The 26,387-nt window shown below is 40.5% G+C and overlaps 1 protein-coding gene across 4 annotated transcripts in view; it reads left to right on the top strand.

The window, feature by feature from the left end:
* The first annotated feature begins 448 nt into the window (after window positions 1-448).
* Window positions 449-26,387, top strand: part of GPCPD1 (glycerophosphocholine phosphodiesterase 1) — a 51,953-nt gene continuing 26,014 nt past the window's right edge. For 2 of the 4 annotated variants that reach the window (XM_065631415.1, XM_065631419.1), the window contains exons 1-7: window positions 449-642; window positions 9,727-9,812; window positions 13,240-13,333; window positions 14,191-14,275; window positions 20,632-20,707; window positions 22,500-22,541; window positions 24,680-24,803. In XM_065631415.1, the coding sequence (XP_065487487.1) occupies window positions 9,764-9,812; window positions 13,240-13,333; window positions 14,191-14,275; window positions 20,632-20,707; window positions 22,500-22,541; window positions 24,680-24,803 (470 nt within the window). In that variant the 5' untranslated portion in view covers window positions 449-642; window positions 9,727-9,763. Of the gene's footprint in view, window positions 643-1,155; window positions 1,323-9,726; window positions 9,813-13,239; window positions 13,334-14,190; window positions 14,276-20,631; window positions 20,708-22,499; window positions 22,542-24,679; window positions 24,804-26,387 lie in introns of those variants that run through there. The other 2 variants (XM_065631418.1, XM_065631416.1) reach the window with 2 other exon arrangements.

Here is a 26,387-nt window from a genome sequence, read left to right as displayed (position 1 = left end):
CTTATGGAGATAAAGGGCCACCAGCAAATATCAAATCCACAGCGACCAAAGCCTTTCTCAAGAAAGGTATGCTGCCTGTCCCTCCATACCACAAGAAAAGCCATTGTGCCCATGATGCCATGAGCTCACAGCTGGCCTAAGTCATCGGAACCCAACAGCAGCTCGAGGAAACAGGGCTACCTGTCCCTGAGCAGCCCTCGCCCTCCCACGCTGGGCACTGGGGACCCAGCCTGAGGCAAAGTGACCTCAGGGGGTGGGTAGGTGGTGGCGGTGGAATCCTCCCTGCCTCGCTAAAGCCCTTTCCCAGCCCTTCGCCCTGCCCGCTCACCCGCCCCCCGGGGCAGCGGCCCCCCCGCCAGACCCAGCGCTTTCGAGGAACAGCCCTTCCTGCTCGCTTCTGATTGGCTGCAGTAGGAAAGGCGGGGCCGAAGCCGCGGGGAGTGACGTCACGCGGGGCCGCCCCTCCCCGGCCCGGCCGGGGGCAGCTGGAACCGGTTGGCGGCCGCCCCATCCCCCGCGCTGCCAGGCGGCCCTGGGCAGCCACCGCGGACACCGGCCTCCGGAGGAGGAACAGGGAGCCGGGCGGCGCTGCTCGCAGCCCTACGCGAAGGGGTTGGGAAGCCGGGTGCAGCTCTCCGCCAGGTCAGTACACGCCGCCGGCCGGGACCCGCGGGGGCGCGCTGGGGGACGGTCGGTGCGCGCTCCTGAGGAGACCTGGGGCCTGAGGGGCGTCGGTTTGCGCCCCGGTGGCGGGAGGGCGCTGGGGGAGCAGTGCCGCGCTCCCCGCGGGAGGTGCGGGGGGAATGGTGTTCGGCACTCGGCCGGTTGCGATGCGGGGCACCGCTGGTGCCCGGCCCTGGGAGGAGCTGGGGAGGGCGGAGCTCCCCCTGCCCGCGCAGCCGCCCCTTCCCAGCGCCCCGGCTCCTCTCGCGCGCCGCGCCTTGCCTTAGCCCCGCCCCCTCCCTCGCACGCCCCGCCCCCGGCCCCGCCCTAGGGCTTTCGAGGGAAAGGCAAGGTCTTCCCCGCCCTTCCTGCTCGGTTCTCATTGAGTACGGCGGGGGAGGCGGAGCCGAAGGCGCGGGGAGTGACGCGTCGGCAAGGGGAGGTCACGTGGGGCCATCTCCTCCGCGCCGCTCCGCCCCCTCCCCGGCTCGGCTGGGGGCAGCTGGAACCGGTTGGTGGCCGCTGCGCTCCCCCCGCTGACGGGCGGCCCTGGGCAGCGGCCACGGACCCCGGCCGCGGGAGGAGGGGCAGAGAGCCCGGGCAGCGCCGCCCGCAGCCCCGCACAAAGGGGTTGGGAGCCGGGAGCGGCGCTCGGCCAGGTCGGCGCTGCCGGTCGGGTGTCGCGGTGGGGCTGTGCGGACGGTTCGTGCGTGGTCCTGGGGGGACCTGAGAGGGTTCGAGTCGCGCCGCGGTGGCGGGAGGGCGCGGGGGAAGCGATGCCCTCTCCCGGCGGGCCGTCCCTGCGGGTGTTGCGAGCTGAGAGGAGGGATGGCACTCGGCCCTGCGGGGTCCGGGACAAGAGTGCGCGGTCCGGGCTGTGGCATGGCGCCTGCAGCTCCCCTGGAGGGGATGGCCGTGTGCCCTGTGGCGGGAGGAGAGGGGCTGCGTGCCGCCGGGGTGACTGGGGTGCCGCACGGTCCGGTGCGGGCGCATCGTTCCGGGAGGGCAACAGGCGCTCTGGGCGCGGCGGCGGCCGGGCCGTCACCTGGCGAGCGTGGCATGGCGAGCGGCCGCGCCGGGACACGCCGCATCCGTTTATTGACGTCCCCGCCGAAAGCCCTCGCCCGGGGCGGTCCCGCAGCTGCCGCATTATGTAAGCGGCCGGGACGGGGCGGGTCGCCTCCCGCCGCCTCCCGCCGCCTCCCGCGGGGCTGCGCTGTGCGGGGCTTGCGGCGGGTGGGGAGCGCTCGGTAGGTCCGGTCGGTCCGCCCGGCCGGTGGAGCGCGGCGGGCGGGTCGGTGCGTGTGTTCTGCTCTTTGTCTCTGCTCTGGACCAAAGGAACACATTAGCAGTACTAACGGCTTGTGTTCTCTTCTTGATCTCCTATGGTTAATAAGACAACTTCAAATTAACTTTGTTATCTGCTTCCTAACCAGGCTGTGGCAGTAGGCACAGATTCATTTTCCCATATTTTCTTTCTTTTTCCTTTTCAGTCGATAGCTTGCCTTGCAGGGTGTTAGTGTTTTAATTCATTAAAGCATGCGCTGTTAGATGGAGATTGCGCTTCAAAATACTTTAAATGTTAATGGTTCAGTGAAATAGTTGAGAAGTGGAATTATTTTTTGTCATAAAAGATATTTTTCCTTATAGACTTTTATATGTATTTCTATTCTAGCACTATTCCCTGTAAAATAACTATAGAAAATACTAAAAAATCAAGGATCTTCTGTTTGTCTTGAATAGAAGCTGCTAGTCTAAACTGCTAAATAATCTCTTAGTAAAGCAGGTCGCTCCTCAATAAAATGGATACTGGCTTTGAAAAACCTTTTAAAAAGTTGTTTGTTGTTGTACTGGGAGCTGTGGGAAGCATTATACGTGTTATTTGTCTGTGTCATTTCTAAGTGTGGAATGTTAGTATGATTGCGAAGATCTAAATTACTACTTGGTGTTAAGATCTGGTCAGCCACACGTTAATAATGAACAACACGTCAGCAAAGAGAAATCAAACTGAGGCTGTTATGCTTTGCTTGCAAATATATCCCAGCCATTTCCTGTCTTTTTCAAGAACTTTGTCTACAAAACTGTTGTGACATAGCTGAGACAGAACAGTCTGTGTCATGCACAAGTATTTCAGAAATGCTGAAAACCATCGAGTTCCTGTTATTTAAAACAAAGCAGATGCATTATAGGTGAACATAGTGTGTCAGATAGGGATCTTGTGTTTGATTACCATGTCTGGCTTGGCCTTGCAAACCGTTAAATTGATACTGAAAATAGAATCTTGAAGATATTTTTTTCTGTTGCTATATACTAATGATGCTGTTTCAGAAACGGTACTCAGGCTGTTCTTCTTTCTGCATGTCAGCATAGCCCTATTGGTAAAATTCCTGCTTTGTATCAGAACAGCATGTCCAAGTATTGTATGCAAGTTTGTTTTCTGTCCAGTGTTTATACTGCAATGCAGTATGAGAGAGCTGCTGACTTTGTGGCTGTCCTTTCTCACACAGTCAAGGTGCGGGGGAAAGGAGGGGATGGGAAGAACCTTCTGGTTGTTTGGGTGAAAATGAAGGAGTTGATGCTGTAATGTTGTTTCTAAAAATTCTCGTCCAGTTGTCAGAGTGAATGTCCCGACAAGCATATCCTCTGACCTTGTTCTAAAATCCAGGTGTTGTCAGCTGTTGTTGCTTAATTTCATTACATACCTAATTTGTTACTTTAGATGTAGTTCGTAATATTCCGAGACCTTCTTAGGAACAACTACAAGCAACAAAATCTGTTCTTCATACTTCAAATTTAATCGGATTTGAATAGATAACATTTAAATATTAAAGGAGTAGTCTGAAGTAGCATGAGTTGATATTTTTATGCTGGAGAGTCTAATGCCGTGAGTAAAAAATGACAAAACTCTGTTAAAACAGCAGTTTTGTGTGCTTAGGCTTCTATCTCCTCTTTGGTCAGCATAGCACCAGATCTGATGCACGGTGGATTTTCTATTGCTGTGTACAGTACAGCTGTCAAGACTGTAAAATGTGAACGCGGTACCTCCTCCTGCAGTGCATGGTAGTGTTCAAACGCAGGCATCCCGATGGGGACGGCAGGGCTGTGGTGCCGCACATTGCCCCGCTCCTGCCAGCGTGCGCTCCCAGCTGTCGCATGATTTGCCTGGGACTGTGGCACCTTTCCCCTGCTTCAGGCTGGAGTTGGACCTCTCCTCAATGTTGATAGGTCTCATGAGTCTCTACTTTTAAGGTGGTGCTTAAAATCAGAAAATTAGAAGCAAAAATGCTGCAGCCTTCTAGTCCTTGTCCTTTAGATTTTTATGTGCAAAAAGATTGAGTGGTATTTTGAAATAAGTTAGCATATGTTTACTTTTTGCAGTACCAGCAGTCTACGCTGTGGTCTGTGATAAAATGTGTGCTAACAGTATGTAAGAGCCTGCTTGTACATAACTGGTCTTTATTTTTCTACAGATAACTAAGCAAATTCAGTAATATAGTGGTTAAAAATATTATTACATTAAGGACCAGATGTTCTAAAGTATTAAAATGCATTACAGGACTGTCATGGCACCTGGGTACCTAGCTGTCTGATTTTGATTGTCTAATTACCTTTGAAAAATCCTATTAAGTACCTATTAAAAATTTATATATCTTGATATCTTAAAAAATTCACCCATTAAAAGGATAGTTTTATAAGCTGTATTTTATCCTTATTGAAAAATTCGTGTTGTGTATTATCCAGTCATCCTTAAACATAATGTTACCCAAGAGAGTTTTGGCTTGATAGCTTTACATGAGAAATTTCTACTAATAGTTTATTAGACAGGATTTTGCAGCTTAGGGGGCGGTAAGGGAGGAAGAAATTTTATACAGTGTATTTCAGTGTAAGTCTGCTGGGTTTTGGTTTTCTCATGAGCATATTGCCAAATATTGATTATCCTTAATTGACTAAGTCCATGCAAAGGGCCAATGTCTCAGTGATCTGGGTCATCTAACTTCTAGGAGCTAAAATGAAGTTGCTTTATTTCACACTCCATTAGATGCATACTAGAGAGGACAGAACTTAGAAAACTTTTGATTTCACTCATGTATTGGAAGAGTGGTATTTTGCTTCTCTGATCTTGAAATTATTTTTGTTGTTATGAGTTCTGATTATTCTCAATATAAAACTTCCTCCCCAATTTAGAAAGGTAGTGTAGAATTTCCTGAGGCTTGGTATGTTTGTCTTCCCTCTCTTCCCCGATCACACGTCAATGTGTGGTTTTTTTCCTTCTACTGTGAAGTATAACCAACAATTCTGCAGCTCTGAGAGCCAACTCATAGTTGATAAAGTCAGCTTTTCATTCATGTCTATCTTAATATAGTTGCTTAAAGTGTTTCCTGCCTGATTTTGAAAGCCATCTGTCCATACAGCAGCAACAAAAAAGTTCAACGTCTTCGGGCTTGTAAGCCTCTGCAGGAGAAAAAAATGATCAAATCGTATCTCAAGCCTGTCAAACGTTGCCTGCCCTTAGAGCATTAGAAGTAGAGCCTTGCAAACCTAGTTGAGTTAATACTAAAAAACACCATTGTATCAAGAGAGAGCACATCATTTGGCTTTGTGAATGCTATGAATTTTTATGAGTCTAAAATTTGTTCAGTATTTGCAGCTAGGATATATTCCAGGTTTGTTGCAGATTACTTGATGTGTATTTATCTAAGTCTTGAATACTAAGTGAAAGATATTGGATGGCAAACAGCTGGTACCTCTTAAAATATATTGGAAAGATTAAGGAAATAAAGGAGGTTTTACCTACCACCAGACCTGTAAGCCAGAGGGTTCAAATGAATTTCAAGCTTGAGATTATTAAATTAAGTGCATGTTCTGGTATATTTTGACTACAACCAAAAATTATCCTGGTCTTCCTCATCCATGATGACCTTTGCTACCTCATTTTAGAGGAAAGCTATGATATTTTGTGATACATTAGTTGTTGACTGTGTTATGCCAGGAGTCTGAAGTGTTTTATTTTCTTCCAAGTGCCTTCAGGGGTCCATGGCTGTTTGCCTGCATCTTTTAGAAGTACACTTTTAGAATCAGGAGGGGAGAGCTTAGGTTCCCTTTTGTTTAGGGAAGTACATTAACTCCTGCTGTTCTTGTTCTCCTTCAAGTGCCCATGAAGAGGAAAAAATTGGGAAAGGAAAGCTTTACAGGCAATATCAGAACGAAGACTAAAATTTTTCTTTTGTGTTCAGCCTGCAGAATACTATGCTTAAAATCTTTGTGGCTTTTCTTGTGGGCGTATGAAGGCAAGTAAGTGGATTTCTGAAATTGCAAGATTCCTAGTTGCTTTTCTTCCCATGTAAAACCATGAGGAGAGCTTTGCCTTCTGGCAGGGGAACCAAGATTGCCCGTGACCCTGCCTACTAGGCTGTTGATCTTCCTCCTGCTGTGGAAGCCTTGCAGACAGCCTGTTTTATATAGTGAGGTGGGTTGATGGGGGCAGGGTTACCTGAGTCAAGCTTTTGAAGGCAGGTCAGTACAGCCCCGGGACTCAGTCTTGCTGCTGTGCCGTCACTGTCTCCTCGGGAAGCGTACAGAGATTGTGAAAGGTAAGGGAGGAGTGTGTGAGAGAGACTTGAACCATGACATGGTGGGGGAAAGAACATATTTCTGTTGTAAAAAGAAGAATATCTATGTAGAAAAACTCTTTTATTTTTTTATTAAGTGCTGATACCATTGTGTGCATGTCTACCTGGGTGACACCTGTTTCCTGTGAAGGCAGTGACTGAGATTCAAGTGTTCATTGCTTGCTTACCTGTAGCTGCAGTCCATAAAGGCTGACCAAAGGGAGGATGAGGGGCAATTGTCTGCACCCGAGGCTGGTATTTGGTGGCATGTACTTGCAGCAGATGTGAGTTCAGCTTTAATACTTTTGGATCCAAAGATTGTTTAAAAATGGGAGTCGCATGAGGACTTTTAGTTCATAAATCTGCTCGGTTAAAACTTTGTTAATACTTGCTGATTAGGAAGTGTTTAACATTTTTAGTTGTAACTTGTTTCAGTTCCCCTGACCACACAGTTATGACCCCTCTGAGCTGAGCATTCTTTACAGTCTCCCAAACAGTCCATCTTTACAGGCATGGGGAGCAGAGAGGATTTTGTTATTGTCAGCTGCTTGGGTGAGGCAGTACTTAAAGTCTGAAGGAAGGAACATAGAGTTTAAAAGATTGCCTGACATCTACCGGTCAGAGGATTTGATTGCTTAGGGTTTCTTGTCATTTCTCTATGGGAATTAAACTACTCCCTCTTCTCAGGAACAAGGAGTAACGAGACAGTTAAACTCATGCCTTTTTTCCCCTAAAGAAAACAATTTGTGTCATGTATTGAAAGTACAGAATGCTTTATAAGTACATGATAATATACAACATAGGCTTGATTCATTAACAAAAAGCAGATCTATTTTTTCCTTGCTGTATGTTTACATATAGTGCTCTGCTAGAAAATATGTCTCTTCTAAATGACCCTAGACGTGAATGTAACTGCAATACCTGTAGCTGCAGTTCTGCTGGAAAAATCATCCTTGTGGTTGGTGATGTACATTAGAGTTTTTCTTCTCTCAATACACATCCCATGGGCAAGTTGAGTAGGTCCTTAAGGTAAAATGCCTTTTGAGAAGAATTTTGGCAACTTTACAAACTCAGTTTATGAAAATCTTCTTACAATTAACTACTGTTATATAGAAAATTAATATTCTTTTGCTAGGTGGTTTTGAAAAGCCCACAATTGTATTGCAAGTAGGTACACAGAATTTTTACAAGATTGGCTAAAAGCTTTATAGACTTAGTAACAGGACTTCAGATTTATTAATTTGGAGTTAGACATGCTGGGTTTTGTCAAGTTTAGTTTTGGGTCATGTTGCATTGGCTTTGGAAATGGCTCCTTTTTTTTTTTTTTTTTTTTTTTTTTTTTTTTACAAGGCAAAAACCTGTTCTTGCTTTGGGGAACTGGGTTCAGGCTTCAGTTGTCACTTACCTGCCTTGCAGTCTTTGGCAAGGCATTTTTGCCTACTTTATCTCCCCTTTGGCTCCTTTGCCTTTTCAGTTAAAGCTTGTCCAAGCAAGGACACTCGATGAACACAGCCAAGGCCCTGAAATATTCTGGGCTATTTTAAGTGTACACTAGTAGTTTTTAATCTCTGCTTCAAACCGAGACTTTTGTGTCATACTGGACCGGTTTCACAAGTCCAGGTTTGGTTTCAGCGCTGAAACACGCTGCGTTTAATGTCTGCAATAACTGCTAAAAATGAATGCTAAAATGAATGTGTCACTGTTAACATGTAGACCACATAAGTGACACGCATGTGACAAAGTTCATAAAGGGTGTGCCCTTCATGGAATTCCTGTTTATTAAGTGTGCATATTTCTAGCTTCAGTAGTTTGGGATTTTATAATTTACAGAAATATCACTTGTAAAAGATTACATGCAGAAATGGAGTATAAGACCAGAAAGATCTATGTTGCTACCATTTTCTTCCTCTCCTTTTACCACAGAAAAGTCATCTCCCTTGACATGGAGAGAGTGAAGGGAGGAGAAAAAGGAATGTAAAGGCAGCAATTGTTAGAAAAATAATAGATTAAGAGAGGAAGAGGAGGAGAAGATCCAAAAGAAAAATTGTAGGTGTTTAAATTTCAGACCTTAACTAACTTTCTGATTGCCCAGGAGGAATGATGATTGATTGTAAGCTTTTTTATTTTCTTCTTCTTCGCTGCTTGGTATCTGACTTTAGTTAGCTTTTTGTGTTTTCAAGGCATCTGTTAAACTGCCCTGTGCCATTTGAAGGCAAGGGATTGTAGCAGAGCTAATGAAAGCTAGATTTTTCTCTAGTGCCCTAAGTTGTTCTTGTTATTATTATTAAAGCTGATATTAAATAACTCAACATTGTGCTGAAAGAAAGTGGTTTTGTCCTGTTCAAAAGTAGCAATAAAAACATTCTACTTGCTTGGTTAAAAAACAAACAAACAAGACCAAAAAAACCCCCAAAACAACAACAAAAAAACCCCACAAAAAACCCAAAACAAACCACATGCAAAAAAACCCCAAACCAAAACAAAAAAACCCCGAAAAACCAACAAACAACACAAAGAACAATGATTTAAAGAAATTGATTAGTTGAGAGCACTGTAGAGTTAATTTTGCATATAATTAGTATGATTATTTTGCAGCCCGTGTCCAAAGGAATATAGTTGGGTGATGACATTTCGTCTAGCAACACCTGGACTTGGACTTTGATATGTCTACTACTTTCATAAATAATACATAAGGATATCTTACATCAATAGTGCTGTAATGAGGAGAGTGGGATTCCGCCAGCTTTTTCCGTTATTGTGTATTGGAGGAGAGTGGAAAATTGAAGCAGTGTCAGTCTTCCAACTACTGTCCTGGCTACAGAAGCTGTATGCATTCCGTTCCTGCTGTGGTGTTTTGAAGACTGCTTGGTGCTGCTAGTTGTTGGTGCTCCGTGTGAAAGGCTGAAAGTATTGGAAGGGGAGCAGAGCGTCAGATGATGAACATTGCACTGCCTGTGACAGCAGAGAGCTGTCATCTGTCTTCCCCTTTTTTCCTGCAAGGTGGTAGTGCTTGTCTATGAAACCTTTCTTGTGTTTTGAAGAAGATGCTGAAGAATGCATAGGGAAAACAGTCAGAAGTTACTGCTAGCCAAAGGTCATAATGTTAAATGTCTTGTAATTGCCAGTGACTTCTTTGGGAGCAAAAATAGTCAAAACAAAGGTTTTTGAAAAATCTCAGCTTAAGACTGATGAATACTGTATGATATTGATACTTGAGTATGGTATTTGATTTAGTAATCTTTTTCTCGTGCCAGTGTTGCAACAGCATCTTGTGCAGCTGGGTGCTATTTTCTGAGGCTGCTGGTGGTTTGAAAGAGCTTTTGATTTTCACTGCTCACTCAAACAGTGGCTTGCTTCCCTGTAAGTGGTAGGATTTGCATTTCCTCTCGCTTAGAACAGCAACAGATGTATTGTATTGTTCCTGAAATGTAGTATCTTTTTCCTCCCACTATAGGAGATTTTAACTACCCTAAGACAAAAGCTCTGCAAGTATGACCTCTTCTCAAGTCACTTTCGAAGTAAGAGCACCATCAGCACCAGGTACCCAAATCACGCTTTTTCCTTTTTGTATGGTTTAACTAGAATAAAACTGAATAGAAGAATGTTCAAATGCTGTCTTTACTGTTTTCCTCAGAGGTAAAGAACAAGTTGGTTCAAATATCAAAATAATAAGTAATTGTAAAGTACATTGAAAGAAATTTCACAGAGGAATTTGAAAATGTAGAACACTGAGATTTAGTGCTGATAAATTGTGCTTATTACTTTGACCTTCATCTTTAGGAACTGTGAAGGAAGATCACCAAAAAAATAATTGGTGGTTGTATGTACATGTACAGATTGGCAAAATTCTTGTTACAGACAAATACCAGATGGCAGAAGTATGTATTATAGTTGGGGGAAAAAATGATAAAAACATTTTTAAAGTTTTGACATCTGCTCCATATTAGACCTCTGCTGTGCGTCTTCCATTTCACTGGGAATTTGGGAACTGAACATTGACATACGATGTGGACGTGAAGCCTTTAGTAAAGAGGAGCGTTTTTATAGCATTCTGGAGAAAACTTTAAAATTAAAGAATAAATTGATCAAATAAGGCTATAAAGTACTGGTGTAGCGATACAGTAGAGTACTGCAAGCCATGCTCTTTTTGTCCTGTTTACAGTGTTGCTTCCAATGTCATGATGGCACTGTCACTAGCAAAGTTGACTTCAGATCTGTAACTTCTTGTTTTGATAAAACCTCGAACAAAAATTAGTATTAGGGAGGGCTAGATCCTGCCTCAGTGGCTGATTACAAAGAATTACATGGAAATATTACTTAGTATACATACTTACCGTATGTAGAGCAGAAAGAAGTGACACAGAAGTATGACAATATTGATAGTGTTGGTTCTGGTCGGGGAGAAGATCTCTGAGATGCAGCAGTGACAAGATGCAGTCTTGGAAAAGAAAAGAGGTAGGTTTTCAGAGCTCTCAGCTATTCTACAAACAGCAACATTTTCAGTTTATTTAGGAACATCGTGTACTGATTTTGTCAAGTCACCATGGTGAATAGTCAATTGGTGAGACAAGAATCCTCACTTGGAGCACAAATGTGCTCCCTGTGTCCTTATCACTGTCCCTTCCTGTTGGTGTCAAAGCTTCCAGGCTAATTCACAGGATAAAAGGGTATCACCAGCATAGGATTAATGCTTTGACTCACTCCCTCTAGCTAAACCACTTCTGGAGTCAACAGGGATGATGAAGCCTGATATGTTGGCATAGGTTTCTACATATTTGTGACATGGAGGGCTTCACTTTTGCCTCATCGTGGTGGAAGGAAGAGGGTCGCTGGTTACTGGCTGTGACTCCTTTAGGTCTTCATTGGGACACAGTCCCATACCAAGAGATTGCTAGGTGGCTAGATCAGCTACTATGAAATATAGTTAGGAGCTAGAAGCTCCATTTTTTACACAGGAATTCTGTTCCAACAGAGCTGGCCCGAGCAGAGAGATTGCAACATCAGCGAGGCTGTTGGAAGCTTTGAGGCTGGGCAGAAGGCCTGGACCAGCTTCCCCTTTGCTGTAGCTACAGGAGCTCTGCCAGGAGCAGCATCGGATTCTGCGGCAAGGGGAGGGGGAAGTTGAATATCCTGAGCTTAAAACGCAAAACCAAACCAAACCCCACTGAGTTTAGAATTGCCTTTGAAAAGGCAGTTCCAGTTTATCATGCATTTCATTTGTGCCTTTCCAGGGATAATTTAAGCAGCTTTTTGTGAATTCTGATTCAGCCTTGTAGTGTAATTGTTGGAGTGAGTTTAGGGGTGACTGCCCATCTTGTTCAAATGTTTCCTTTTGTGTGTTGTACCTTGCAGAGTTACAAGTGTTCACTGAATGTTCACGTTTGCTTAAAAAAGAAGTCCAGAAAACTATTCTAGCTCAGAACCCAAGGGAATGGCAAGAAGATGTGCCAGGGGAGGTTTAGATTGGACATTAGGAAAAGGTTCTTCACCCAGAGGGTGCTGGAGCACTGGAACAGGCTCCCCAGGGAGGTAGTAAGAGTCCCAAGCCTGACAGTGTTCAAGAAGCAATTGGACAACACCCTCAGACACACGGTGTGAACTGGGGGGTTATCTTATGCAGGAACAGGAGTTGGACTTAATGATCCTTGCCGGTCCTTCCAACTCAGGACATTCTATGATTCTATAATAGCTGTTACTAAGAGCAATATCATTTAGATGGCACTTCAGAGGTTGGCCAGCATGTACACTAAGATGTACTAAATGCTGCTATTTTAAAGGGTTATTAAAAGAATTTTTGCTTCTCTTTTAATATTTCCAGTCAGAAATTCTAACTGTGCGGTATTCAGGTGGTCTTCCCTCTCCCCTTTATCTCCTCCCTGCAAAAACAAACCATAATGTGCCTCAGTACAGAATGGAAAAGGTAAAGCACCTGACCTAGCCAATTGTGTGCAGTGAATTGCGTAGTAAGTATACTCATACAGCTGGTTTTTGTCTCCATTTGTATGCTTATAGCGAGCATCCAAAAAGTTGGGGTTGTTTTTTTTAATGAATTGGAGCAAAATAGTCTATTTAAAAAGGGATTGTAGTTCAAGATGTTCTCCAAAATTATTTCAGTAAGCTGCTTTTAGGAACAAATTGTGTTACTTAATTCCTGATTTTTGTAGATTTTTTGCAACCACAGGGTCTGCAGGAGTTTCTTTCATAAACAATCTTGGTGGTAATCTCTTATTAGATTAACCCCTGTAACTGGAAAGAAATGGACACAATTTTAGAGGCACAAGGACTTGCTCAAAACTGTTAATTCAGACTTTGAAGTTCCAGCTGTGATATTTGGTTTAGCAAAAGGTATACATACAAAGATACACTTGCCTACTTTGTATCTTCAGATTATTGCGGCTCCAACGCTATTGCTACTGCCATCCCAGTTTGAGAAAAGGAAATCACCATCATAGATGCTTGTATCTTCCTTTTGTTAAGACTGCTACTTTTTTTCTTCAGACTTTTCAGCTATCAATTTGATCCTTGCTTTTCCTGTTGATGTGGCATGCAGGATAGCTCTGGACACCCTCTCTCTTTTTTCTTAAATGTTCCTCTTGTCCCCAATTACAGGACTAGTTTGACTGTAGCTGAACTGCCTTATGTCTGCTTTGGTTTAAGTGTGACTTTGAAGCTTTACATTTAGGCATTTCATTTGAGAGGCTGAAGTAAGTGTCTGTGTTCTGTTTGTGATTGTTTATTTTATTTACATGTGGTTTAAAACTTGCTCAAATACTCTGGTAGTTCTTACATTTTGCACAGCAAGATTAAAAGGTTAAGCAGATCATACCTAAATATACTTAAAACTTCACATTTTCTTCTTCTGCAACGGATTTTTTTATTGTGTCTAAAAACATTGTTGAAACCCTGTAAAAGCAAAATACTAGTTTGTCGTTTCCATCTGTATTCATCATTGTTCTTCTGTTTGGAGTTTTTTTAGGAGAGGTTTTTGCAATATGTGGGAGCTGCAGCGTTCTGGGAAATTGGAATCCTCAACTTGCAGTGGTCCTCCAAACTGATGATCGGTAGGCTGGGTGTTTTAGTTTTTATACTTGTTCCTTTTGAAGTAGCTGGTGTTCTGGAGCAACAAATTTCTTCTGGCTTTGAGTTTGTGAACTATTGAGTTACACTTACTGTTAGTAAAGCTCACCAGAATTTCTTATGATGCCCTTGAACATTTTGAATGCTTAGGAATGTGTCTAAGAGAATGTTTAACTTGGGTGTGCTTTTCTAGTTACAGATAATGCTTCTACCATTGTGGCTGGCATATTTCAGTAGTTTAGTTGTAGATGTTTTGAATAAGAAACTGCTATGGATAATTCTTAGTCCAATAACTATACAGCAAGTTATAGGAGATGTTTATAGTGTTTACTCTCTTTTTAACATATACAAGTTAGTATTGTGGCTGTAGAAATGGGGAGAAGATTATTTAAAATGAGAGTTGCATTAAAACTCTTAAGTGGTTTGTGTGCATGTAAACATGAGTGTACATGAAGAGAGTTTAAACAGCAGAGGTATTCAGTGTTTCCTTAAAATGGTGCCCTGTGTATCTGTATGTTGCAGGAAAATAGGGCTCACATGATGTATTTATAATTCTGTTGGTGGCTTGGTGTGTGATCTTGGATGAGTCCCCGAATTATTTCATCATGTTTTCCCCATCTGTTAAATGAGGATGAGAATTCTTGCTCCTTTGGAGCACTTTTGTAGATTAGAAAGTGCAGTTTCAGTTCTAAGTATTTATTACGCTTTGTGCATGTTTGGCTAAGTTACCTTGGAAAACCTATCTTGCAGCTAAACCTTTTTGTAGAATATCGCTTAGGACAGACATGTCTGAAATGGCTGTTAGCCTATATTTTGAAACTTTTTTTTTTTTCCTACACAGTCAATTATGGAAAACTACTGTAGAGCTTCCTAGAGGAGATCCTGTGCAGTATCGGTATTTTAAAGGATACTTCCTAGAACCTAAGGTATGTACAACCTTTTCTATGTTAAGTTGGCTCAGCTCTAATAAAAAGTACTCTTATGTATAGTAAAAAGGATTTTTTCTGAGTTGAAGTTGAGTTTTTAGAAATAAATCTTAAATTGCCACATATAAAACATTGAAACTTGTGGAAATACAAGCAGTTCGCTTTGGAAATACAAGACCATCTACTGTTAACTTTAATGATTTTTGTGAAATTGTCTTCTCTCTTTTACCAGTATTAGTGTTTTAAAAATTCCAGTTGTAGTGAAATGCCTGACATTATAATAAAGCTTAAATGATATGGTGAAGTTATAGCCCCATTATAACTAATGAGAACAACTTCTACACTTAAAATTGAATATGGACTTAAGGAAGACAAGGATCTCTAGCATGGAAGCAAGTGACAGAAGGAGAAAAATGGTTAGTGTGAGCAAGTGTATTTAAATTTGCGTAACCTACTACGGTTTTTAAAATTACTGCAGATTTTTGGTGAAGCATGAGAAGTATTAACTAGCTTTTGGGCTGCATAATTAACATATGTTAATCTCTTGGAGTGAATAGGTCAAACAAGGAACGGGGCATCATAGTGTTTTCTCTAGGTTTGTATATAGGTATTTGCATGACTTTAGGGGAAAAAACCCAAGAGACAGGAACAGATGTATTTTTACAGGTATTGATGTCAAAATTGCATGTTAGTTGAATCTGTGTGGCAGTATACTGGTCTGTAAAAATCCAACTAGGGTAAACGGGAAGTTCTTCAGACTAGGAATGAGGCTGCATCCAGAAAAAAATTTGGACTGTTGTGAAAATAAGCAGGTATTCTTTACCTGTTTTTCTTGATAACAAGTATTATAATAACTGTAAGAAATAAACCATTTAAAGCTATCTTTGCTGTCTTTCTTACTCTATTAATATTCTGTAGCTATTCACCTTGGCCTTTAGTTCTTCCTTGAAATTGGGATTATGAAGGCTGTAGCTAAATGTGCAAAGGACTTGTAGTATCGTTGGTCTGTATCTTTTAAATATTTTAAATTACTGTCAAGAGCATGTATTTTGTTGTCAGCTGGACTAGCCTTTCAGTGAAAAAATGTTTGACACACAATTCTGGTTTTTTATTACAGCATATGAAATAGTCTAATCTGAAATGGATGTTTAAGTTGTTATTCCGAGGCAAAAGAAGGGAAGATCAGTAATAGATTTATTTTTCTGAGGTCAAACTGAGGCCAAAAGTAGATCAGTTCTTACAGCCTAGCGGCTCTGATGGGACTCTTACATTTTTTTTGCAAAAGCCCATAAGTTTAAAAGAAAAGCAATAGCATGCTAGAAAAAGCACACTTAGTGAGTACATATTGGCAGAAAATGTGCTCATAGGCAACACAACTTCTGTTTTAACATTTGAAAAAGTTTACGATATGTATTGGTGAGTGTGTTTCTTTAAGTAGGTGCTCTGTATCGTGCACGCTTTATGTACCGTGTGATGCAGAGTCTGCCAAGGTAAGTATACATTTTATGGAATACCAGCATAAAGAGCTACTATGTATGAAAAGGAGGAAAAAAGAAAATCGCCCGACAAAACAAAGTATGAAAATTGCCAGGGTACATAGTTATCCATTTAGTGGTGTCCAGCCTTTACCTATTAAGTGTACAGGATTTTATTACTTATAACCTAAAGTCTTTTGAAAAAAAAAAAAAAAATCCACCTACAATGTTTTCTTTTTGTAAATTTTCTGAAGAAAATGAAAAAGCAAGATCCTTTCATCCTAACAGGAATATAATGCACAGTATAGTGCAAATGAGACAGTATATGGAGGACTCTGGTATTAACAACTCTGAGAAGGAAAAGACAGTTCTAAGCTAAATTATTCTGAATATTTTTATTTTGATATTTTTTTCATTAGGCATTGCGTATGATTAATCTCCTAAATTTGATAGACTTGCAATATATGATCCCTCAGACACTGTTAACTTTTTATATCAGCACAATTTTGTGTGTCATGGTCCGTAGTAGGATAACTCAAATACATCTTAAATATATGTTAAAGTCTGAATATGTGAATTTGACACCACATGATTGATTAAATCACGCTGAAGACAGATCCAGCTGAAGTTACTGTTCCCTTCCTTTCTTGACATGGATGTGGTGGCAAAGCTGGGGGTAATACATGTTTACACACAGAAATTATAGTTCTCATTACTCAAAATATTGCCACAGACTAGATGTGAAAATGGATATAATAATTCACATTTTGGAAAAAAAAAAACCAACCAAACAAAAAAACCCAACAACAAAAAGAACCACACAAAAAACCAAAACAAAACCACAAAACCAAACTAAAAAAACCCCACCAAACAAATAGGAAAGTATTTTTCTCACCTCCCTTTAAAAAAAAAGTCATAATTTGATCTCTAAGTTATTTTGTTTGAAGGATAGTACGCTGTCATGGGAAGTCTGGTTTGTTTGCACTGAAGCATTTTGGTGTTAACATGATTGTGGTTGCATAAAGAGAGCGTGGGTTTTTTTATACTCTATATTGAAATTCATACAATTTTTGTAGGAATACAAATAAATGAATGTATACACAGAAAACATTGTACGATAAAATTGTTGCAAGTCTTGACTCCTGCATATCAAGAGCTTTTACTATGTTCTAAACATTTTAAGGACAATGTAAGAGTAATCTTAAACATTTTAAAAGAAAAGTGAATACATACACTTGATGAAATAAGACAGTAATTTAAACTATTTTGCTCAAGGCTTGCCCTTTTCTTAAACATAGTCTGGTACCAGTTACCTTACTGTGAGAATCTTTCCATGTTTTATTTTATACGTACCATCTGTTTGTTGCGGGACGAATGACCCGCCAAAACCCCCTTGGCTGGAATTTAAGTCTTCTGTATATTGTATGTTTTAGGAGAATGTTCTCATATGTATTGTTTGCATGATGCATATCGAAAACCTTAGTAAATACATGCCTTATTCTGTTAAGCTATGTTCTATATTTGTTTTTTGAACAGTAAATAAACATGCAAGTTTAGGGTTATTTCCTTCAAGGAAAGTGTGAAACAACTAAGGTATCTGTGCATGTAGCAAGCCTTTTAAACTGCATTGGTGAACATTTTTCACACTTGTGAGAATATTGTTTAATTTTAAAGGTTTCAAATGAGACTTAAATTTACTTTTCTAAAATGAAAGTAAATCTAGTGCTTGAAATATAGTAATAAAGGTGAAACCTAGGTCTAGACTCAGTAATGTCTTAAATGTTGAAATGCCTTAGAAAAGGTTTTGTTAGACTAATAACATGTGGTTAACCTGTTAATAACACAGGAACACCTCTGCCATGTCTGTGCTGAGACAGCAGATTGTGTGTTAAACTATTATCGGAAATACTAGAGCTGTAAAATCTCTATTTAGCCCAGGACTTCTGGCAGGAATGGCTTTGGTTGATTGTTTAGTTTTGTGCATAATTATTGGTTCTTATATAGTACAGAAATCCAGAGAGATTTTTGTCAGAAATCCATCATCAGCAGTTAAGTCTAACACTTTTACCTGTTTCATGTTGTTGAAATAGATTGATATTCTTAAAACATAGTTTTAAGAAGTACAGTGCAGTTGGAGACATGTAGTTATGTGTTGGGTTTTTTTCCTAATGCCTACTCCGTTATGTTGCCTTGGATCAGGAAGTTTGGAACTGCCCTCCTAAATTATTATTTAACCATCCATGGAAGTGCTTTTGCTTTTTAATTGTATTGAGCACCCCAAGCACTTAATGCAGAGTGTGCATCACACTGTTTTGAACCTCTGGAACATTAAACAGGCATTTTATCCTTAATTTCAGAAGTGCCTAATCACTACTGGGGAACCCCCCAGCTTCTGACAATGTAAGAGGACTTGATTTTTTTTTTTTTTTTAAGAAAATTCCTGAATGTCCTTTAAGAGCTTTAAAATCACATCAGATATTCAACTAAATACAAGCAACGTAAGTTTTATGTATTTGCTTGAAAAAAAAATTCTCTGTGTTAGTAGGGAGGGATCCATGCCATGCAGTGCCACTTACTATAATCTCAGTGTACTGCCCACTGGAATGCTTGATGTGACATTTGGACAGGTGCCCTTGTAAGAGCGCCCTAGCAGAGGCTTTTTAGATAAGGTTACCATACCGCAAATATTGGTGACACATCATTTACTTCTGCTATAGCCTGATCTGAACTGGGCTGTTTTTCAAATGTGGTCACTGAAATTGCATCAATGTTTTAACATCATTGTAACAATGGCTTCTGTTACATGTAATTAAAACATTATTTAAATGCCTATAAATGCAAAGACAGTCTGAGCAGGGATTGTGCATAATTAAATGCATAACCAGCCCACTATATTCTTTTCAGGGGATGAAATTTTGCTGAATGTATCCAGCGCGTTGGGCTTATTTTTGGGATAATGTTACTCTCATTCTCATTCATCATTTTAGAACCTAAAATGAAAATGTATGATAACAGAAGTGTAAGAAATAAACTGATATTGGTACTTGAATACAATGTGTCGGGGGTTTCTACGAGGAAAGCCTTTGCTTACCTTTTGAAGAAAATAGCTTAATCCATGTAAGAACAGATTTGCATTTTCCAGGTTTTTAAGCTAACAAGTTCTGCCTGTGTTTGTGGGAGTCACTGTTGGAGAGCTTGCAGGCCTGCCCGGTGTTGGCTCCCTGCTGGCAAACACAGGTTTCAGCTTAGGAAACTGTGACTGTGAAATGACACTGTGGATCTGCTGTGAAAGAACTGGGAAGAAACTTTTTATTATTTACTTTTCTATAAGTCCATATAAGTGATAATTGTTGCAACAATGAGAAGATGGGAATTAAAACTGCCCTATAACAGGAATAAACTGAAACCAACAGTGTCTTCTTACTTGATTTATATTTACATGCATTCTATTTTTAAAGTAGAACTTTAATCGTATGTATTTTATTCTGACATGACCCATTAAGTATGGAGGCCTCTGAATTAAAAAAATGGAATTGCTTTTAGCTGAGACTCACAGAGCAAACCTGTCTTATTGAGCGCTTTTAAAGTATTTGGCTTTTGCTGTTAAGTCATCCAAAAGCATAGTAGATTGAATGTGTTTGATATGTCAAGAAATGCCATCTGTTGCTAAGGAATTTATTCAGTGAGCTGTAAGATAACAAAGCATTATGGTACTGTGTAATTAGACTGCTGAGTTTGAAGCTTGTCTGGATGTCCCAGTTGATCTCAAATCTATTTAAACAAGCACCTGAAGTACTGGGACAAGTTGGCATTAAAGCTTACGTGACTCTGGCAGGAGTAGCAAGTCTTCTGGAAAGAAGAGTTACTTAGGCCCAAAACACCAAAATGACAAACTCTACAGTTATTTGACAGTGGTTCTTATGACTGATGGTAACAACCACACAATGTTAAGGGAAAGTTTTTAGGGTGACTGAGCTGGGAATCAGGATGTTCTTTTTGTTGTTAGCCAGTGGTTACCTGAAAGCTTTAACCTAGAAAGTTATTTCAAACTTAAGTTGCTCTGAAAGAAGAGATTAAGTTACTGTTCTGATTTTCTGTCTGAGTCTTGGCTATGTTTGTCAACAAATGTAGTCTTTTGAGGGAAGGTAATTTTTTTTCAGTGGAAGAATCTGTTTTATTGTGCTCCAAATGAAATAGACTGCAGGCGCTTTGCTGCTGGCTGATTGGACTGTATCAGTGTCTTTTTCCTTTTGAGGCAGCAAAATTCCAAGTATTCATGTTTTAATTAGATGGTGAATAATTTGCTTGCCTGTACCACAACTAAAATAACTGTATTTGATAGACTTTGAATTAGTCAAGCAAATTTTGAGGGAGAACTCACCCCTGCAACTGTTAACTGTATGAATAGATGCTGAGTGCTCTTTGGAATTAGAGATGTGGGATATGTTTTTTTCATAAATTGTTGCTGTGGTATCTCCAGCAAAAAGCAAGCGCATTTAATGAGTTCAGAGACACTTGGGGTTTTTTTTTTGTATCAGAAGGAAACTAAAGTAGTTCATTGGAGTGGCTGTAAGCAGTAAAGATTTAATAATTCCATGTAACTTCTCTAGCCTGTCAGACTTTGTCACAAGTTTTGTCATGTAATCACACATCAAATAGCATCATCAGCAGTTGCAGGGGTAAGAAACAAGCTTGATCTGTTTTCTTTCTTTCTTCCTTTCTCTTACATTCTCCCTCCCTCCCCTCCTATCTCTCTTCTTCTCCTTCTTTTTCTTTCTTAAATCTGTAAGTTTAGTTTACAACCATCCCAAACAGCTTCATGGGTAGAAAATCAGATATAACAAAAGAAATTATTGCAGACATTTAACTTTTAAATTACAGAGTATCGATGGTCCCTGCGAAGTCATAGTTCACACGTGGGAGACTCATCTACAACCACGATCAATTACCCCTTTAGGTATGGGCATCAACTGCATCTGTTTGAGGCATATGCATAAGATTGCTAATATGCTGCACATTGATTTAGAGGGATTGATAACTATAGTTTTAAAATAATATGTTGGAGGTATAAACTTTTTCTTTGCACAACATGGGCCTTACTCTCAAAAAATATATATATATGTTAATAAGTAGTTTAAAAATGTGATGTGAAATTCTTTGCTGCCATCCTTAAGATTATGTGGGTTGTTTTTTTATTAATTAGGAATTATAATGATTTTCTGTAAATTTAATTCTTTGAGACTAAGGATCCATATTATTTTTTCAGAGAAAATGTGGGGAGGGGGAGGGTTTGAAGTCACTGCTGTTTTTATTTAACTACTATTTCATTAGTAAAATTTTAAAGCAAAAATTATTAATTAGACTTCTTTAAGTAAATGGATTAATGTAAATAGAAACATTAATGGGCTTATTTACCTGGCAATTTTGCAGAAATTTATTTTGCTGGAAGAAATGGTGGCATGCAGACTTGCATACAAGTTCCTAATGCTTTTCTGAACAGGGAAAAATGTTGGTTTTTAAGAATGACTGAAATAACTTTTGAATGTAGCTTGTAATTTAGATCTCTTATGCTGCTATGGGATGGCATGTTTTATCTTTTCTAGCATATGAAAAATGTTATTTCCTCCACACTTAGGAGTTTACATCTATTAAATACCCTCTGATGTATTGAAAAAATGTCTTTTAGAAAGAAACTAGCATAAAACTGTTTGTTAATCATGAAGAGTACCATGATCATTGTCTCCTCCCCCCCCTTTTTTTTAACTTCAATTTAATTAGTTGTGCTTCTGTTCCTGTAACGAGATGATGTTTCTGTAGTTGTCAGTCACTGACTAGGGCAGCAGCCTACCCCCTCTGTTAGAGTCTACCCTTCAGCTCTAAATTTGGATAACTTCCATTCCAAACAGTCAGGAATTCTTTTTTTCCCAAGTAATAGTCAATGCTTCCTAAGCAGTCTTTAAGAAAATGCAGCAAAACCAGGATGTTAGCACTTGGTCATTATGATCATAAGTTGTTGCATGTAGTTATTAAAAATTGAGGGCAGGCCTGTGATTCTTCTTAGAAAAAACAGGATTAATGGCTGTAGAGACAAAATTTTGTTAAGATATATGTTTTGAGAAATGTATAGTTTGTTCAGACTACTGCAGTTGTGTTAATGGTGGTCAATTTACTTAGTGCCTTAAGGTTTCGGTTATTAAAGCTTTGGAGAGGGTAAGAATAGAAATATGTGTGAAATGAGCATTTTGAGTATTTCATCATAGGTTGGTTTCTGCCCCATGGGCAGAATAAGCATTTTAATTGTGACTAGATTTAGAAGCTATAACTGCAAATGTGCAGGAGAACAGCTTTCTTGTATGTTTGCAAGAAACTTTAATGTCTTTGACACTAGCAAGAAAAACATCTTAGATTCTAGTAGGGTGTAGGTACTATTGACAAAATACTGCAGCAAACTAGGAAACCATGCAACCTTCTTGCTTTTCTCAGTTCAGATTACTTTAGGTAAAAATTCTTATAGCATTTTGTGTGTTGATTTTTCTTGCGGAAACTAAGAAAAAGTATAAATCGGGAAACAGCTTTATAGGAGGTTGCAATAAACATGCTTATTCTTTGTCTGTTTCAGTTTTCCTACTTTTTTATTAGATGTACCTTTTAGAAGTGGAAAAGTAAAATTAATTTACCATGGCAATGATTCTTTATAACGTGAATACTAATTAGTTTCTTCCATTGTTTTCCCCTCCTTTTAATTCTAGAAAATGAAATCACTATTGACGATGGATGCTTTGGAGTCCATAGTAAGTGAGATTTATTGACCTTTACTGTGTATTTAATTTTAACAAGATATGGTGTCGTAGTTGAAAAATATTTGCATTACTAAGTTAGTTTTGACAGGAATTGCCTGTAAATGATTGTTTTTTCTGCTTATACTGTTATTCTTGTATCTATCATTAATGAATTCATACTCAATCTGTAATCCCTTCTAATGTTAATGAAAGACTGCTAGGAAGAGTTGAAATATTGTCAGTGTGCTGGTCTCAAAGGCTGAAATTTGTGAACTTTAGATCATGAGCACGTGTTTCGGAAATACAGAATAGAATGTTAGCTTCCTCTTAAAACCTAGCCTTAGAAAAAGCTCCTTGTGCCTAGAAAAATATTATCACATGCTAAATGTACACAATGTGCCTCTTCAGTTAGGCACATAACTGCCAAAACCTCTCATAAGATCAAACCTCATGTTCTTGCGTGTGCATATGTCTCACTTTTGGCAGTTCTAACCCACCTCTCACTTAATGCTCAATCCTGTGGTGCCTAACATCATGTCTCATCCATCTTGTCTTAAATCTTTTCTTTTTTCTTCGTATCCTTATCAAACGATACGTTTTGCTAGGAACTCTTCAAAACTGTGTGGTCTGCTTCAGCACCCTGTCTGGCAGCTTGTGTTTTCTGGCCATCCTGCTTGCAGGCTTTCCTTGTCCAGGTGCTGAGCTTGAGGATTTTTCTCCATACTTTGTTTCTCCCATCATATCTATTGCTATATCCCGTCCTGCAGACTTACGCTGCTTTCACAGAATCACAGAATGTTAGGGATTGGAAGGGACCTCTGGAGATCATCTAGTCCAATCCCCCTGCTGGAGCAGGAACACCTAGGTGAGGTTACACAGGAAGGCGTCCAGGCGGGTTTTGAATGTCTCCAGAGAAGGAGACTCCACAACCTCCCTGGGCAGCCTGTTCCAGTGTTCTGTCACCCTCACTGAGAAGAAGTTTCTTCTCAAATTTAAGTGGAACCTCTTGTGTTCCAGCCTGAACCCATTACCCCTTGTCCTATCATTGGTTGTCACCGAGAAGAGCCTGGCTCCATCCTCATGACGCTTACCCTTTACATATTTATAAACATTAATGAGGTCACCCCTCAGTCTCCTCTTCTCCAAGCTAAAGAGCCCCAGCTCCCTCAGCCTTTCCTCATAAGGGAGATGCTCCACTCCCTTAATCATCTTTGTTGCCCTGTGCTGGACTCTCTCCAGCAGTTCCCTGTCCTTCTTGAACTGAGGGGCCCAGAACTGGACACAATATTCCAGATGAGGTCTCACCAGGGCAGAGTAGAGGGGAAGGAGAACCTCTCTTGACCTACTAACCACCCCCCTTCTAATCCACCCCAGGATGCCATTGGCCTTGGCCACAAGGGCCCAGTGCTGGCTCATGGTCATCCTGCTGTCCACCAGGACCCCCAGGTCCCTTTCCCCTACACTGCTCTCTAATAGGTCATTCCCCAACCTATACTGGAACCTGGGGTTGTTCCTGCCCAGATGTAAGACTCTACATTTTCCCTTGTTGTATTTCATTAAATTTTTCCCCGCCTGGCTCTCCAGCCTGTCCAGGTCTCGCTGGATGGCAGCACAGCCTCTGGCGTGTCAGCCACTCCTCCCAGCTTGGTGTCATGTCATGCTTTACTGGCATCGATTGTGCTGAGCTAATGTGACACCTGTGTCTCAATAGAAACAGGGAGTCTCAAGTTGCCTATGAATCTTCAGAGTTTCTGTCAGTGTTATTCCATGTATTTAGAGATCCCAAGACAATAGAATGTTGCGTCTACCTTCGGAGACTTAACTTAGCCCTTGATACCATAAGTAAAATTAAGACTGGAGTACTTATTGCCCTCCTGCAGACAGGAAGCTGGCAAGGATCATTGTTCCTATTTAATCCCTTTAAAAGCCAGAAAACAACTGCAATATCTGTTGTCTGTTCTGGGTAGTTCAGGAAAGACGGGTGAAAGGATGCACTCAACAGGTTCTCTGGAAATACTATTGAATGAGGCTGGTGATAAGTAGGATTGTCTGGAAGATGGTGTCAGAGGAATTGTATTTATATTTTTGTATATTAAACTGTCTAGATCTCCCTAAAATAAGCTATTAAAGTGTCTTCTTGTTTTTGATAGATGGTATTGAAACTGTGGATTCTGGGTGGCTGACATGTCAAACAGAAATTAGATTGCGTCTGCATTATTCTGAGAAACCACCTGTAGTGATATCTAAGAAGCAATTTAAAACATCAAGGTTTAGGTAAGAGCTTGCTCATCTCAGTTGGCAATTTATCTGATGTTAATTGTCAATACTAGTGATTCTTTTTTACTTAATGTAGCCTTTAAATTAATTTTGGATTGCTAATAGAGGTGTACTATCAGGCTGATTTCCAAGTATTTAAGCACTTCGTAAAAATATGGTGATAACATTTAATCAGTGGTGTGTTTCAGTGAACTCATTATTAATACAGTGTAAAAGGTGTTTCTTCAGATTCAACAAAGGAAGACAAACAAGTCAAATAAAACTATGCTAGTTTCACTGCTGACTTAATACTTTCCAGTACTTGCTTTTCTGATAGTTATTAAGCTATTAGATATGTATAAAGCCAATGCAATAGCACAAGTTAAGCAGTAGATAACAGGTGTCTTTCACAAATAGTTATTCCATATTTGCCTTGGTGTTTCTGCTTCATGGCTGGAACTGTAGCATTATTAAGTTTTCTGCAGTTACTTTCAGAGAGTTTTCTTCTTTGTTCTTTTTTCTTCTTGAAAAGAGCAGAACAGAAGCAGAAGTTCAGAGAAAGGAAAGGGAGAAGGCTTCCAGGTTTTTTGTTACTACTTTTTCTGCTTACCAAAGTAAACAGCCCTCTCCATTTAATATATGGTTAGTTCTCCACTGGCATTACAGATTTCCAGTCAAGGTGGATGTTGGAGTATTGTGGTTTAACCCCAGTGGGATGGGGGAGAGAATCAGAAGAGTAAAAGTGAGAAGACTCGTGGGTTGAGATAAAGATAAAATAGGTGAAGCAAAAGCTGCACACACAAGCAAAGCAAACGAGGAATTCATTCACTGCTTGCCATGGGCAGGCAAGTGTTCAGCCATCTCCAGGACAGCAGTGCTCTATCACATGTAACGGTTACTTGGGAAGACAAAACACTAGAACTCTGAACATCCCCCTCTTCATTCTTCTTCCCTCAGCTTTATATGCTGAGCATGACATCATATGGTGTGGAACTGGGGTCAGCTGTCCCGGCTGTGTGTCCTTCCACCTTTCTGTGCATGCCCAGCCGGCTTGCTGGTGGGGTGGTGTGAGAAGAAGAATAAGCTTTGATTCTGTGCGAGCCCTGCTCAGCAATAAGGAAAACATCTCTATTATCAGCACTGTTTCCAGCACAAATCCAAAACACAGACCCCTACTAGCTACTAGGATGAAAATTAACTCTATCCCAGCCAAAACCATCATATGGGGATAATAGCATTCTCTAATCACTTCTGTTTCTGTTTAGATCAGTTTGATGGTTTTATCTGCAGATGTGTCTCAAAAAGCAGGCATTATTGTAACTGTACAGTTGACTGACAGAAGTGGGTATCTTAGTCCTGATGTTTTGAGGATTGTGCTGTCGCCCTGAGTGTTTGACCTCCTTCCCCTCTTGAATTTCAGGGATCTGGAGACTGTTCTCTCTTATCCACAACCCCCCTCCCAGCTCCTTTCCTTCCTGCCTGCGTTTTTATTGGAGCTCTGCGGTTACCAAACTTTATCCCAGCACATACCATTGTACTGTGTGGTGTAGGCTTGTTTTCTGCAACTTCACACTCTTTTATTGGGGGGGAAATATTTGAGAT

The sequence above is a fragment of the Caloenas nicobarica genome, chromosome 3 (genome assembly GCF_036013445.1).
Source record: "Caloenas nicobarica isolate bCalNic1 chromosome 3, bCalNic1.hap1, whole genome shotgun sequence".
Taxonomy (NCBI): domain Eukaryota; kingdom Metazoa; phylum Chordata; class Aves; order Columbiformes; family Columbidae; genus Caloenas; species Caloenas nicobarica.
This window is presented reverse-complemented; position numbering and strand designations above follow the sequence as displayed.